This window comes from Erpetoichthys calabaricus, chromosome 4 (genome assembly GCF_900747795.2).
Source record: "Erpetoichthys calabaricus chromosome 4, fErpCal1.3, whole genome shotgun sequence".
Taxonomy (NCBI): Eukaryota; Metazoa; Chordata; class Cladistia; order Polypteriformes; family Polypteridae; genus Erpetoichthys; species Erpetoichthys calabaricus.
The window spans coordinates 336258553-336275019 of NC_041397.2; the positions used below are offsets into that span (position 1 = coordinate 336258553).

A 16467-nucleotide genomic window follows, 5' to 3' on the forward strand; every position below is an offset into this window, starting at 1 on the left:
CTGTCCTTTGTTGTCACCTTGTATGTCCTCTCGGCCCCCCTCTCCTTATTAAAGCCCCCCTCACCTGTACTGACCGGTCACATGGTGTCCCTGCTGACTGATGATTTGTGACACTTGTGTATTTGACTTCATTCTCATCACTGACAGGCAGCCATCTTGTGTTGTTAGATTCAGGGTCATAAATTCAGTGCCCCCAGTTGTCACTTCTGATAAGGAACTGAGAAACATAAAATGGGGGTCTGCTAAATAAAATGCCACAAATGCAGTGTAAGGACGAGAAAAGTGACAGAATGACCGACAGAGCAGAGCAGAGCAGCACAAAATGAATCAAAGTGGACAGGAATGACAGGAACAGGAGGACAACAGGCCAGGGGGGACATGAGACCCTCAGGTTAGTGACGACAAGTCTGAGAGCTGCTGGTGAGTCTGTGAACGAGTGCCAGGCCTCACTGGTGGTCTTCTTGTTTGTGTCTTTAACAAATCCTCGCTGTGTGATTCGTCTTTTATTAAAATGTCGTCGTTCTTGTGCTGTTGAGTTCACAGCATGGTGATCAGGCTCTTTAGGGTTAAATGAAGAAAAAATGGCAGACAGGCGAGTGGAGGAGGTCAGAGGTCACAGGGGGGCCGAGCAGTGGCACAAAGACACACATGAGGGGCTTGGTGGGCTTTGGTTTGTAAAAATAAAAACTCAAAGGTGAGAACTGAACACGAGCTGTTTGACGTCTTTGTCTTTTTAATGTTCAGGTCCTTCAAGGAGTGTAAATGTGTTGTTGTCTTCCTCAAGTCCCCTGATTTCCTGACGTCTTCCTCTTTTCTTCTTTCTTCTCCTCAGCTGATGTCACTTTTGACCCTGAGACTGCACATCCACGGCTCATTGTGTCTGAAGACGGGAAAGAAGTGAGACTGACAGACACACGACAGAGAGTGACGGACAATCCAAAGAGGTTTGACCGCTGGGTTAATGTCCTGGCCAGAGAAGGATTCACGTCAGGGAGACACTACTGGGAGGTGGAGGTCGGGGGGAAGACTAAGTGGGATTTAGGAGTCGCCAGAGAGTCGATCAACAGGAAGGGGGACATTACAGTGAGCCCAAGAAGAGGATACTGGACTGTGTGCCTGAGGAATGAGAACGAGTACAAGGCTCTCATTGGCCGTCCTCTCCCCCTCCCACTGAGAGTGAAGCCCCAGACAGTGGGGGTCTTTCTGGACTATGATGAAGGTCAGGTCTCCTTTTACAATGCCCAGTCCCGCTCTCACCTGTACACCTTCACAGACTCCTTCACTGAGCCCCTCTATCCGTACTTCAGTCCTTGTCTTAATGACGGTGGTAAAAACGCGGCCCCTCTGGTCATCTGCCCCCTGCGCACACACTGACCCCTCAGTATTAATGTCGTCTGTCCATCTCTGTGTCAGGTCAGAGCAGCACAAAGCCGATGGAGACTTTCTTTAACATCAGACCACCGAACTCAAAGCCTCCCTGAGGTGTCCTGCTGTTTGCTGCTCGTCTGATTTTCATTTTCAGGATTTCTGTGTTTAATGAGACATCAGGACTGAACACTTGGGATTTTTAAATGGCGTCGGATCAAAGCGTCGGCTCCGTAATCAAATGTGAATCTTTATAATTTGATCTGAGGGTCTGAGAATGAACAGAAATCCTGAGTGTGCGTCTTTAATTTGACATTCAAAGAGGAATTCAACAAAGATGGTTGTGTTCTCCACAGCACTGGATTGGTTTTCTTCAGTCTTTGTGTGACATCACTTGCTGGTGGTCAGTCCTGATGACCCTGAGGTGCCCACTTTGTGACATTAAAAGACTGAGAGGACATGAAGAGTGTGAGATGAGTAGAAGAAATCCGAGACCCTGAATATCGAGACTACCGTCCATTTTGTAACTCGCTTATCTAGTTCAGGGTCTCAGGGGTCTGAGCAAATGTAGAGGGGGCAACACGGATAAGAACCAACCTACGACACCAGAGCTGAAGGCCGGACCACCAGTCAGTGTGCTACTACGAGACCACCAGTCAGACAAACATGAATTCCTATCTAGCGTTATATACTTCTATTGTTAAACGTGGAGTGAAATACACAACACTGTAAGTCTGTGAGAAGTTCATCAACACTGAGATGAGTTTGTGATGAAATGAAATAAAACAGAAATGAAAATAAAGAAAGGCAGGAATTACAAAAAGAAATCATCAAAATCAGTGAGGTGTCCTCTGTGATAAAATGGCTTCTCGTGAACTTCTCTGAGGGTCCACCTCACAGTCCTGAAACTCCGGCAGACTCGGTGGTCAGAGATGTGAGTGACCTGACTGGGGGTCCACATTATCTGCTCCTTGTCACCCACTGGGATTATTTAAATTATGAGAGTCATGTTGTCATTATAGGAGTGAATGAGAAGACCTGATGAAGAGCTGAACTCGAATCATTCAACTTAGCAGAGGCCATTTTATGAGGTAAGTTTACAGGGCAGCCAAGATTTGTAAGTCCCTTTGGATTAAAGTGTCTGTCATGGACTTATTTCAGTGACACACACAGGTGGTCTGCTGCAGTGCTGGAGTCGGAGTGTGTTACAGAAAACACAATAATAAGTTTAATACATGAACAGAGTGCTAGATGTGACAAAAGAACTGAAGAAACAGAATTAAAAAATGGACGACTTCACAGAAATCAGTGCAATTAAAAATGACAACAGAATACAGAATTGAGTGTGAATGGCACCCTCTTGTGGTCACGAAGTGTAATTAAAATAATTAAAAATGGACCCAAATTCATTAATCCTGTCCTCGTCTGAATCAGTTTATTTATTGTGCATTTGAGTGTGAAGGCGAATGTGAGACTCAGAAATGTCACTTTGTCTGTAATTTATAAATGAACTCAAATAGAGTCAGGCACAGAGCTGCAAGTGTGTTTGTCTGGTGTTACCAGTTACCAGGGGATGTGCGACTGGGAGAACTGGGAGAAAAGTCATGTGACACCAGGAGAACAGAGACACCGAGCATGCTGGGAATTGATGTTAGGAGCTGTGAAGCACTGGGCCACTTGGGGACTTTAATAATAATAATGATAATAATAATAATAATAATAATAATAATAATAATAATAATAATAATAATAAAGTTACATTTGTTGAACAGAAGCCTCTACAAATACACGTTGGCCTGCAGCATGAAAGTTGACGTCACTGATGAAGATTCGCTGAGTGACTTTGCAGTTGTAGATAAACTCGTGTCATCAGCGTGATCTTCATGCTCTTCCTCTCACTAATCACAGTCACTGCTCTCGTCTTCACACAACACCACACACGTGTCGCGGTCTCACTGTTTGTATCTTTGACTTTCTCACATGTTAATGAAACTGTAAACGTGATGTTTCATGTTTGTCAAGCAGACAAGTCAGAGTTTCCTGTAATCTGCACACTTGTCAGTAAACCTGAACTTGAATGTTTGCTCATCTTCTCCTTTCTTGTTTGCACTATGATGAGGAGACTCGAGAATACTGGAGGAAAATTATTGAAGAAGAAACTGTCAGGATCTCCATGAATGAATTAAACTGTTTAATGTTTGTTGAATTATTGCATCAAGGTAACAAAGAAGGTGACAAAGAAAACGAGGAGCATCAGAACAAAGTGTGACAGGTGACACTGTGACTTTAAGGAAGCCCACCCAGATACGCCAGTTACATGGAACTTCATGCTTGTGTACCTGTGGACCATTAATTCTTTAATGATTCCAATTTCACAGATATGTGTGACAGGAAATACAAAAAACAAACCTACAATATTAAAATAATCAGATTTATGTGACCTTCAGTTTAAAACGCTGCCTGAAAAAATCCACACAGAAAATGGCTTGATTTCAAATTTTTTTTTTGGTTAATTCTGTTCACCTCCACACGAGGGCGCCATTTGCACAGATTTATTCATTTTAATGTCACTTCAATGTCACTCATTTCTGTGACGCTGTCTATTTCTCAAAGTATTTTCTTTATTTCACTTCTTAATCTCAGAGACTGCCATCATTTATAAATAATCTAATTAATTTAAACACATTTCGATTTTAACTACAGCTGTGCACTTCACTCACACACCTCAGATGAGTCCTTGAGGTGACTGAATAGTCCCTGTTAGAATTCAAGATAACTCTTATCATCATGTGACTGAAACCTCCATCCAAAGTGACTTACAAGTTATGATGATTTATTTCATAATTCAGTCATAAAGTAGCCCCCCAGTGGTCTCAGGTCAAGTCAGATCTTTTTATTTGCTCCTCTGATTTAGATGATAAGACGTCTTGTGTGTTTCAGGCTCTCCGCTGTTTTCTTTTTTATTGTCCACATCTCCAGATGGCTCTGAGATGACAAGTCGACTTCCATTTGTGAATGTGGCTGCCCCTCAGCTGGAGTTCTTGGACCTTTTCATGTCAGATTTGTTCAAATCTCAATAACAAACAGGATGGTCCTGCTGAGTGCTGCATCAATGAAATTCCCAGTAGCCATTGCAGTGTCACTTGTCACTTTGCTGCCAGTCTCCACCGCTGTGAGCCTTCTGTCTCTAAACTGAAGATGAAGACCTGAAGAAGCAGAGCACCAGAGCACATTTGTGTTTGTGTCGTCACACACTGACTTCAGAGGCCTCTTGTTATATTCTGACGCCATCACGTCTGTTACTGAATGGTGAGGAGTGATGAGTGGACCCCGCTGAGTTCACTTCACCTCAAGGTGGGCAAAATCATGGAAATGATCGGGGACTTCAGCAAACTCAGTGAAATGCAGTGACGTCAGTGGAGAAGGAGAAACTGAACCAGTTCTGAGTGGGCTCTACTGGTGTGGTGGTCTTCTAAGTGACCCTGAAGGAGATGGACACATCTGCTAATATGCTTGCCACACTAACCACTGTACCACTGTGCCTCCCTGAGATAAACTTAAATGACTACTCCACTCAAAAAGGATTTTTTAAATATTTATTACTCCAATGTAGTTTGTTGTGATGCTGAAAATTTAATGTCACAAGTTTATGATATAAGAACAGCCAATGGTGACCAATGCTGCACAACAACAAATGATGTGAAAACGTCCATTAAATAAAGAGATAATAAAATCTCACATTACTTGTGTCTCATCATCCACATGTCGGTTATCCAGTCATAAACTCAAAACGTGTAAAACTCAGGCGTATTATAAACAGATACTTCTAGAAAAATCAGCGCATGTCACTAACAGGAACTGCAAGTCACATGGGACTGACAGTTTGAACTGAAGACAGGACTATTGACCAATGAATAAGGGGGAAGGCGGGTCTGCAGTTCAAAAGCACAGCATTATGGGAATGCCTTTAATGTTGATGACATGTGCTGATTTTTCCATAAGTATCTATTTAAAGATATAAATAAAAATAAAATAAAATCAATGTGTGAAAATGGCGCCCTCTGGTGGTCATGAATAGAATTTGAATTGTGACCAAATCCTTCAGTGCTCTTCTTGTTTTCTGTTCATTTTAGCATTAAGGTCCATTTGAGTCACACAATCTAAGTTTGATTATAATTTTAACAACAATTTTTAATGCAGTCAGACCCTCAGCCACACTCCCTCTCAATGGACATTTTGTTCACCACACATTTCAGTTTTCAGGTTTTGTGTTTCATGTCCAAGTCTGTGGTGTCACATTCCTAATGACGACATGTTGATGATGACAGTCGTGTCACTGGAGCCTCCTCTTGTTGTCACTTTATGGTAGAGCAGTGTCACAGGAGGCTTTGGCTTCCTTGGATATTTAAACAGTTAAATGTTGAGGGCTTTCAGTGTGATGAGGTGACAGAAGACACCACAAAGTCACGCTGGACAGGGAAGTCACCGCATGTGGACCACTTGGACCATCAGCAGTGGTCAGCAGGTGTTCAGTGTGGTCCGGTGGGTAGTCAGGAACATGAGGTTATGTTCTTGGTGGTCTTCATCCTCCCTGAGTGTATCTTTGGTGCTTTAGGTGGACAGAATACTCAAAAGTATGAAGTCCGTGTTGAGTTCTCTGCTGAGGTCTTGTCATGTCTGCTCCAGCATTGTCACCGTGGCACAGAACACAGAACACCACATCAGCAAAACAATTTGTGTTACGATTTACAAAGAGCTTTTTACACTTGTGAATCACAGACTGAATCATCACTTGTGCCACCATGTTGTCATCCTGCTTTATGATGATGACAATCCAAAGTCTGCGGTGGGTTGGCAGCCTGCCCGGGATTGGTTCTTGCCTTGTGCCCTGTGTTGGCTGGGATTGGCTCCAGCAGACCCCCGTGACCCTGTGTTCGGATTCAGCAGGTTGGAAAATGGATGGATGGATGGAAGTTCAGATACTAGCCTGTTGTAACGTTTGGTTTCACTTTCCTTGCCAGCTTTAACCTCAGCTGTACAGACTCTGCCATCCCCACTAGGAGCCCCTCTAGTTATCAGTCCAGGGGTCTAATCGTGTCTTTAGACTGACAATTCCACACTAGGACCACATCTCCAGGTTTAATGTCGGCCCTCCAGTTTACCAGTCACCACATAACTACAGAGTACAGTTGTGCTGTTTCCTCCATTTGTCCCTAAAGCCATTGGCCAAACACTGCACTTGTCTCCAGTGGCCCTTGTGCACGTCTTCAGTATTGAAGTCACCAGAAGGACCTCAAACATGACAGCCATTTGGGTGAGCAGTGTGGACGGAGTTAGTGGCTGTGGGTCTTCTGGGTCATCAGAGTGTAGCATTCATATTAGCCATCACTTCAGCCATGAAACTTAGGAGATACTCATGAGTGAGTCTTACTGTCGCTGATTGTAAAAATTTTCAGTCAGGTGTCCTCCGGGTCACATCTATCATGCATTCATACACCCCTGCCTTGTGTGAAGAATGTGAAGGGTTGAAGTCCAGGTACAGTCGTGCTCAGAGCAATATCAGAGTAATAAAAGTCAAAGTTAAGGTCTGATGTCATTTAAAACTCTTTGAATGCTCCAATAAATTGAGTCCCTCTAACAGAGTGGATGCTGTTAACTGAGCCTCTAATAGAGATGAGCCATCTGAAGGAACTGATGAAACATGAAGTGTCCATGGATTCGACTAGCACTACATGGACCACCCTGATACTCACACAGGTAAATGTGACTGCCCTCTGTTACCGGTTTGCCTGACCTCCTCAAGTCTGACATGATTAACAGAGGGGTTTCCTCTTTGAGAGAAAGTTTAACTTCACTAATACGACTTCCAACTCTGAACGTCTATGGAGAGATCAAGATGTATCAGTGCACTGCCTTTGGGAATGGCTTCTCTGTTCTTGAGAGACTCAAACTCTTTAGCATATGCAGTGCCCTCCATAATGTTTGGGGTCCTTGGTGCCCCCCTGTGTTCCACAGTTTAAAACTACAAAGCAAAACATTCAGGCGTGATTAACGTGCACATTCAGACTTTCATTAAGGGGATTTTCACACATTTCAGTCACATCATGTAGAAGTCACAGCACTTTGTCTACATGATGTCCTCCCATTTCAGGACACCATAATATTTGGGACATTTGGTGTTTGTGATGTCTCAGGTGTGTTTCATGGCTTCATAAGATACCTCAGCTTGCTTCTACTGTTTGGAGTTTGTAGCTGCCATTGTTCAACATGAGCTGTGCCAATAAAAATCAAAGAAGTCATTGTGTTTGTGATGTCCTTAGGATGACCTAAATCAACTGTCTGGAATATCATGAAGAAGAACACACTGGTGAGCTCAGGAATCACAAACAGACTGGTAGGCCAAGGAAGACCTCCACTGCTGACGACAGAAGAATCCTCACTGTGGTCAAGAAAAAGCCCCCAATGCCTGTCTGACAGATCAGAAAGAGTCTTCAGTAGGTAGAGGTGGATGTATCAGAGATGACTATCAGCTGGGGACTTCATGAACAGAAATCCAGAGGCCACACTGCAGGATACAAACCACTAGTTAGCCACACAAACAGGATGGCCAGATTACAGTTTGTGAAAAAGGACTTCAGAAAGTCTGCAGAATTCTGGGAAAAGGACTTGTAGACAGACGAAAGAAAGTGATGGCAAGAGCAACGTGTGCAGACAATAAGGAACGTCCCAAGATCCAAAGCAGACCACCTCATCTGTTCAACATTGTGAGGGTGGTGTTATGGCTTGGGCATATATGTAGGTCCAGACACACTCCTCTTCATCGATGAAGGAACTGCTGACAACAGCAGCACAATGAGTTCTGAGGTGTGTAGAAACATCTGATCTGCTCAAAGTCCAGGAAATGCCTTGCTGGATGGCGCTTCATCCTACCACAAAGTAATGACCTCAAACAGACTGCTGAGGCAACACAGGAGTTTTCAAAGCTAAAGAATCGAAAATTCTTGAATGGCCAAGCCAGTCACCTGATTTAAATCTAATTGAGCAGGACTTCCATATGCTGAAGATGAAAACATAAAGGGGAGAAGCAGGAGCTAAAGATGGCCGCATGAGACGCTTGGCAGAGCATCACCAGATAAGATCCTCAGCACCTGGTGATGTTTGTGAATTGTAGACTTCAAGCAGTCACTGCATGTGAGGGATATGCGACAAAGTACTAAACATGATGGCTTTAATGCAGGGGTACCCAGCCTTCTTTATGCCAAGGTCCCCTTAGGCTGAGGACTCGCTACTTATCACCATCCAAAAAAGAACATACCCACGTGTCTTTAATAAACTGCTATACAAGCCTGTTAAGTGCAGGTAACTAAACTCTATAAAACAAAGCACTTTCACTATGGAAAAATATAAAACTCACAAAAGGCCTAGTGAGACTTTTGACTTGGAAGTTCTTGCACAGTTTGCCCACTCTGGGTTGCAGCTGGCTTAGAGCCAATCTCAAATCATTTTTCACATGTAGCCGTGCTCTGTACAGTACATTCAATGCAGAAAAACCTGCGTCAGTCAGGTATGTTGTTGTAAATGCTAAGAGGTATCAGATGGCTTTTTCGCTCAACACTGCGTATTTGCTTCTGAGATTGCTTCAAAATTCTAGACATGAGAATGGCCGAGAATCGTATTTTCAAACTTCACCTCAAGTCAAGGCAATCCTCTTCAGTTCAGGACTCAAATGGATTTCTGATTTAGTTTAAATGACGATTGTCCAGCTCTGGGAAACAGTCACTGAAGTATTCCTTCAGGTGGGTCAGATGTGACGATATGATAGGTAGGACCACTGTAGGTCTGCAGGCACACTGGATGTTCCTGGCACCTGGTGAAGTATCGGGGACATTACAGTATTTCCTTTGTTTGGCTTTTTCTCCCAAAATCCAATTTTTTGTATAAATGCACAAACTTTAACTTGCAAATGAAGAATGCTGTGATCGCTGTCCTGCATGCTCTGATTCAAGGTACTTAAAAGTTGAAATATGTTGGCCAAATACGCATGCTTCAGATCCCACAAGTGGTTGTCAAAGCAACTGGCAAACTGGGAGTTCTCAGATGAAAGAAATTCACGCAGTTCTCTGTTGTAAAAAGGCCCTGCGAGACAGCCAGCGGACCTCCGAATGCAGCAGAAGGCTTTCAAGACTGTCACTGCACAGTTTGGCAAACAGCCTGTCTGTGTTTAAGGGGCCGTACTTTCATACTATTTACAATACAATACAATAAAATGCAATTTATTTTTGTATAGCCCAATATCACACAAGAAGTGGCGCAATTTAACCGACCCTGCCTCTTGACAGCCCCCCAGCATTGACTCTCGAAGAAGACAAGGAAAAATTCCGAAAAAAAACATAGTAGGGAAGAAATGGAAGAAACCTGGGAAAGGCAGTTCAAAGACAGACCCCCTTACCAGGTAGGTTGGACGTGCAGTGGGTGTCAAAAGAAGGGGGTCAATACAATACAATACACAGAACAGAACAAATCCTTAATCTATACTAATAAAAGGCAAAGCCCTCACTGACTGACTGACTGACTCACTCACTCATCACTAATTCTCCAACTTCCCGTGTAGGTAGAAGGCTGAAATTTGGCAGGCTCATTCCTTACAGCATACTTACAAAAGTTAGGCAGGTTTCATTTCAAAATTCAAAGCGTAACGGTCATAACTGGAACCTCTTTTTTGTCCATATACAGTAATGGACTGCAGCTCGCTGGCCATGGGAGGCGGGGTTGCGGGGGTTGCGTATCGCGTCATCACGCCTCCCACGTAATCACGTGAACTGACTGTGAAGGAGAAAGGGCGGCCTTATATGGTGTTCGTTTATAAAACAGCAGACAGGCTGAGTAAAGGCAGCTTCACAAAAAAACAGATCCTTAACAAATTGTTATTGGTATATTTTCCCTCAGTTTAAAAAGGTTTTCTTTTCTTCTTAATAAAAATTTAAAAGCAGAACTTCGCCGCTGCAAAGCGAGCCTGAATTTATTGAAAAGAAACTAAACTTGCAGTGCCGCCGCTATTCAATGACACTTGCCTAACGCCTGACTTTATTGAAAAGAAACTAAACTTGCAGCGCCGCTCTTCACTGACACGCCGCTATTCAATGACACTTGCCTAACGCCTGACTTTATTGAAAAGAAACTAAACTTGCAGTGCCGCTATTCAATGACGCACCGCTATTCAATGACACTTGCCTTACGCCTGATGAGCCAAGAATTTGGGCGAAACACGTGTCGCGTACTCTTTGCATTATTTGACAGTAAACTATTTTCAACCATTCTATGATCTGCTTCTCACAACTGAAGGCACCGTGGCTGATGTTACCTGACTTGCTGGCCAACCATAAGCGTTACCTGGTAGGTAACCACCCATACAATCAGATTGTCATTCATACTACGAATGCCATGAATGTAATTACCCCGATCTACATACTAGAGAAAACCTCAATGAAGAAGAAACAGTGTGTAAGCATACATATTAACACATGTGCAATTAAACGTGTGCATTTACGGGGTGATTTCTCAGGCTTAAAAGCTCGCCTTTTATTAAAAAGGTAAATGCAAACTGTTTTCATTCTGAAGGGCACAAACCACGTTGGATTTCAGCCGTTAAACGCGCAAAAATGTCGGTACACCAGATAAATAAGCACAACATATTATCAGTTGTATTGTATGCTTACAATACATATAGAAATGTGTTAATCGTTAACTAATATTATCGGATGGTGTTTTTCGACTCGCGCCTTGATTTAAACGATTCCATGTCTTGGTGGGTTTGCGTAGCTTATTGTCAATATCTTTACACCTCTTTTTAAGACTTATTGACTGAAACGGGCTTTCACGAAAAAAGTTAGGGCTTTGCTACAGGATACACCCTCCACAAGTTAAGGAAGTAAAAATAAAGGTATATATTTCTGTTTTATTTAAACCTTTTAAGTTCGTATGCATAGCCCCATTTGGCTGTTTTAGTTTTTTTTTCTTTCTTCATTAATATTAATCTCCTTAAAGAAAAACAACATATGCATTTTACTTTTTTTATATCTCTTTAGTAATATTTTAGTGTAAAAGGATAACCAGTATTTAAACCTTTTATGTTACTTTATAAAGTTATTTTACACAATGTTGAAAAATTAATAAGAAAGCTACATATTTTGGCAGCTGCTGCTTTCATTTTCAATGAAATGAAAAAAGCTCTCCAAGAGAAAACCTCAATGAAGAAGAAACAGTTTGCACTATCTAAAAAGGAGAAACCCTCATTTATAAAGGTTTGCTGCAGATGACTTAACTGAAAATAAATGAATAGTTCCTATGTGTATAATACATATTTATCTATTTGACTTATGCCTTTATTCCAGCAACTTGCAACATCTGAGGTACAATTTGTTACATTACTTTTGTTTTTTGCAGCACAGGCAGGTGAAGTGACTTCCTCAGGGTCACACAGTGGTGTCAGTACCAGGATTTGAACTGACAAGCTCCGGGTTTGCTGAATTATTACTGAAGAAAGAAAAAAAACGAAAACGGGCAAATGGGGCTATGCATACAAATGTCCATCCATCCATTATCCAACCCGCTATATCCTAAATACAGGAGCCAATCCCTGCCAACACAGGGCACAAGGCAGGAAACAAACCCCGGGCAAGGTGCCAGCCCACCGCAGGGCGCACACACCCACACACCAGGGACAATTTAGAATCGCCAATGCACCTAACCTGCATGTCTTTGGACTGTGGGAGGAAACCGGAGTACCCGGAGGAAACCCAGACAGACACGGGGAGAACATTCAAACTCCACGCAGGGAAGCGAACCCGGGTCTCCTAACTGGCACCTTTCACTGCGCCACCATACCACCCCGCATACAAACTTAAAAGGTTTAAATAAAACAGAAATATATACCTTTATTTTTACTTCCTTAACTTGTGGAGGGTGTATCCTGTAGCAAAGCCCTAAGTTTTTTCGTGAAAGCCCCTTTCAGTCAATAAGCCTTAAAAACAGGTGTAAAGCTAAACTTGCAGCACCGCTATTCAATTACACTTGCCTAACGCCTCTCCTAAGGGGACATACTGTGAGATCTGGGCATCAGTCAAAGCACCAATCACAGGCCCGATTAGAAAGCAGGAAGCTGTGATTTGTCTGCCTCCCCCTATTGGCCATTCCACAGCTGAGTCAGCGCTGGGCCAGCCAATCCAATGAAAGGACCCCTCCTTCCCACAATTCCTGTGATCTTCCATCAGGGATGACTTTACATCAGGCAGGCAAAACAACTTGGCAGGTGGGCCATGGCACCAAGTGCCACATTTGAGTACCGAGAAGAGAAACAGAATAGGTGAGGGTTAGTATCCAATTCTAACTATCATGTTACTTATGTTTTAGTGCTAATGACTGACAACAGAGATGCAGTCTGTACAGTTAATCAGCAGCTCTAGTCAGGGTGTGCTAAACTGAAGTAGTGAGTCTTCAGCCGGGATTTAAAAGCTGAGACCGAAGGGGCATCTCTTATAGTAGCAGGCAGACCAGTCCACAGTTTAGGGGCCCTGTAACTAAAAGCTCGACCTCCCACTGTTATTTTATTAATCCTTGGAATCATAAGCAGACCGGCATCTTGAGATCTTAATGTGCACTCTGGTTTGTAAGTCATGATAAGTTCACACAAGTAAGCCGGACCTCGGCCATTTAATGCTTTATATGTTAAAAGGAGGATTTTGAAATCTGCCCTAAACTTAAGCGGGAGGCAGTGTAAGGATTTAAGAACTGGAGTTATGTGTTTGTATTTTCTTGTTCTTGTAATAATTCTTGTAGCCGCATTTTGGATTAACTGGAGGCTGTATAAAGAACAGTTTGAACATCCAGTGAACACTGCATTGCAGCAATCAATCCTACTAGAGATAAATGCATGAATTAATTTCTCAGAATCTTGTTTATTTAGAAAGTGTCTTTATTTCCCAACATTTTTAAAATGGAAGAAACCTGATTTGGACAACTTTGTAACATGTGCTTTAAATGACAATGATTTAAATGATTTTAACGTATTTACAACTTTAACAAGATCTTGAAGCACTTGTTGCAATACGCCCTCCATTCTTTGTGTGACACGTGCTTCTCTGTGAAGTATGCAGTGTGTATCCATGACATTTGGAGCTCTGGTCTTTATTAACATGACGACTCCGCTGTGCTTGCCTGACATGGCAGTGGCGCCATCCGTTCAGATGCCCACACAATAAGACCAGTCAATGAAATTTGGCTTCATGAACGCATCCAAGATTTGAAAAATTTCTCTTTGCAGAATAAAACAAACCCTCCATCTCCAGTAAATCTGACATCTGTGCTGTGTTAGCTACATCTGTGCTGTTATCCAACTGCAACTCCAACTGTTCAGTAGATGTCTTTCACCTGTTCCAGTTATTAGTCTGTTACCTGGTCAGCCATGTCAGATATCCATCTACACACAGTGCTGTCTGACAAAGTGTCAATTTAACAGGCAGCTTCATCTCTAAGCAGTTCCCAAACTGTGCTCTTTGGTCTTTGTGTGAACTTTCTTAGCACAGGCAATACAATATGACACCAAAAGAGACACCGTCAGTGTCCTCTGTGAAACTGTTACTTGCCGTGTCAAAGTGCTCCCTTGTTTCACAAGCAGTGCTGCTTTCCTTAGGAAGAAGTCAACGTGGTTCCCAACATCAGCGGGATGCTTCTGTTTTAGATGTCTTTTCAAATTAGACGACTTTGACATTCGCTTGACAGAATTTCCTGACCAAGAGTATATTTGGGGTAATCAAGTGTGTCTGTTTCCTTAGCCAGCACAAATCTAAATTCTATGTATGAACCTTCATGCTTTCTAGATTCAGATTCTGCTTTAGAATATGACTGACTCATTTGATAAACTTAAACCAGAACTACACAATGGGTTTTCTTTGGAATGTTTCCTTTTTAAAAACAGTCCATCATTACATATGTTTTAGTATTTGACACACTGTGTCTAGCTGACTGTGAACTGCTTTAACTCCACAATGCAGTCAACACAAGCCTTCAACTAGCACTAATGAAGTGACGATGATCTTAGTGAAGTAGACGGTGAACCAGACACATGCTTTATTATTTACAGTATTTTAAGTAATTAAATCGTATGATTTTTATTTTCTCCATTTTGCCATCGACATAACCCTACGGACCCCCAAGGGGCTGTGGACCACAGGTCAGGAACAGCTGCTTTAATAGACCTGCCATTACTGTGTCCAAACATTAGGGTGCCACCCCTGAAATGGGGGACCATGCAGTAAAAGTGTTATCATTTTAACACGGTGTGACCGAAATGTGTGCAAATCCTCTTAAAGGAAAGTCTGCAAAGTGCACTTTAATCACATCTGAATTGTCTGATTTGTAATTTTAAAGTGTGGAGCAAAGGGGCAAATCAAGGACATATTGTCCCAAACATGGAGGGCACTGTCCCTCTCTCCGCACAGTACAGATGAGATTATCTCTTGTCTGTTTACGTTCTTCCATTCTTACAGCAATGCCAGCCCTAACAGCGGCCCTTGCTGATAGCAGACGTGTTGAAGCTCTCAACTATGTGATGAAGGCTGGTAACAGCTCAGACCACGGACCAGCTTGGACCAAAACGTGTGACCCAAGAGACTGGGCTGAGACAGTGACATTGAATACTGATAACTCAGATTTCTGTATCAGAGCCCCCACATCAGTTAGCTCAAATGTTTCATGCTTTGTGGTGTACTGTTCTGCTTTTGCTAAGGAAGCAGGTCCTGTAAGTCAAGATGTGACCTTCAGATGACTAGCTCTGCCATTTCTAGAACTAATATTGCAGCACAAAGCTCTTGTGTTAGTATAGCGAGTTCATGACGTGGAGCTAGCTTTGCTTTTCCCATAACAAACCCAATATTCCATTGTCCTTTAAGGTTCACGGTTCTCATAAAGGCTTAGCCGCTATTGAATTAACAGAGGCAACACAGAAGATGCAGAGTTCCCTAATCTTTATTCTTCTTGGGTAATAAAGGAATATGGACGTGGGACTTGGAGGTCAGACAGAGCTCACAGAGAGTTTCTTCACCCATCCCACACATTTTCTTTTTCTGCAGATAGTAGGAAAACCCAATCACTTGTCTCTTGAAACTTTGAGGGTCAAATAAACGATTAATGGAAGGCAAAACACCTCAGTGAGTGAAGGGTTCTCTTCCTGGTTTACTTGAAATGCAAAGGTGTGAGCAGGCCAGGACTGTGTTGTATTGGGAATTCGTCCACTTCTATTTCTGAATCCCTCAAGTCGCTAGCATAATCTTAGGATGGAAAGGCCTTTATGACCTGCATATGGTTAGAAGTAATTTTGTGCAACCTAAGATTTGAATAAGCAAGCAGGTCTTGTGTTCTTTTACCAAGCTGACAGCGGCTTCAACAGAAGGGCAAGGATTTGAGACCATCGTCTTTGTAAAAATCTCCCTCTACAAATTTCTTAATGTCTTTTATATATTGCACTTCATCTTCCTGAGCACACCACTCGAGTCTGTAAATGGCAATTGCAGGAGAACGGTTGTTTCCAAACACATGCACCTTCATTTGATATTCCAGTAGGTCTTTGGAGAGGTCACAAATAGGCGGAAAGCCAATGGAGAGCCTTCATTAAGTAGACAGAGAGAAGAAATCAAACTCCCACTGAGGAGCTGTGAGGCCCACCATGTCACCATCCAGCTGTCAGAACTTCCTGGGCCAACGACTTTATGGAAACAGCTGGAATGTGAAGTTGTGTAAGTCAGTTTGTAGAAAAGTTTGATCTAAACAAAGAAATTGAAATTGCCATTTACAGTCTCCTCAGAACTGATGATAAACAAAATGAAAAGTATTTCAAAATAAAAATGAAACAAAAAATGCAGAAATTTATAAAACTAATACAAAATCTGATGTGTGTGTCATATTGAAGTCACAGAGCCCCTCTGAGGAGGTGGTGCCGTCGCCTCACATCTCCTCTCCTTGGTGCCTCAGCCACTGCCTGCGTACTCTTTACGTGTTCTCCTCATGTCCATCTCCAAGTTCTCTTCAGCTTCTTCTCAAAGACCTTCA

The 16467-nt window shown here is 42.5% G+C and overlaps 1 protein-coding gene and 2 long non-coding RNA genes across 9 annotated transcripts in view; 2 read left to right on the top strand and 1 right to left on the bottom strand.

Annotated features, from left to right (window-relative positions):
• The window catches only part of LOC114641399 (butyrophilin subfamily 1 member A1-like), a 228293-nt gene that overhangs the window by 14942 nt on the left and 196884 nt on the right, over positions 1-16467 (top strand). For 3 of the 7 annotated variants that reach the window (XM_051926431.1, XM_051926430.1, XM_051926434.1), the window contains exon 10: positions 833-1406. In XM_051926431.1, the coding sequence (XP_051782391.1) occupies positions 833-1374 (542 nt within the window). In that variant the 3' untranslated portion in view covers positions 1375-1406. Of the gene's footprint in view, positions 1-832; positions 1832-16467 lie in introns of all 7 variants that reach the window. The other 4 variants (XM_051926429.1, XM_051926432.1, XM_051926435.1 and 1 more) reach the window with 3 other exon arrangements.
• LOC127527484 (uncharacterized) overlaps positions 1146-16467 on the bottom strand; it is a 183252-nt gene continuing 167930 nt past the window's right edge. The window contains exon 3 of the long non-coding RNA XR_007934789.1: positions 1146-1164. This is a non-coding gene — a long non-coding RNA (uncharacterized LOC127527484). The remainder of the gene's footprint in view (positions 1165-16467) is intronic.
• Positions 1859-2781, top strand: LOC127527486 (uncharacterized). Its single transcript, XR_007934794.1, has 2 exons — positions 1859-2299; positions 2527-2781. It is a non-coding gene; the product is annotated as an uncharacterized LOC127527486 (long non-coding RNA).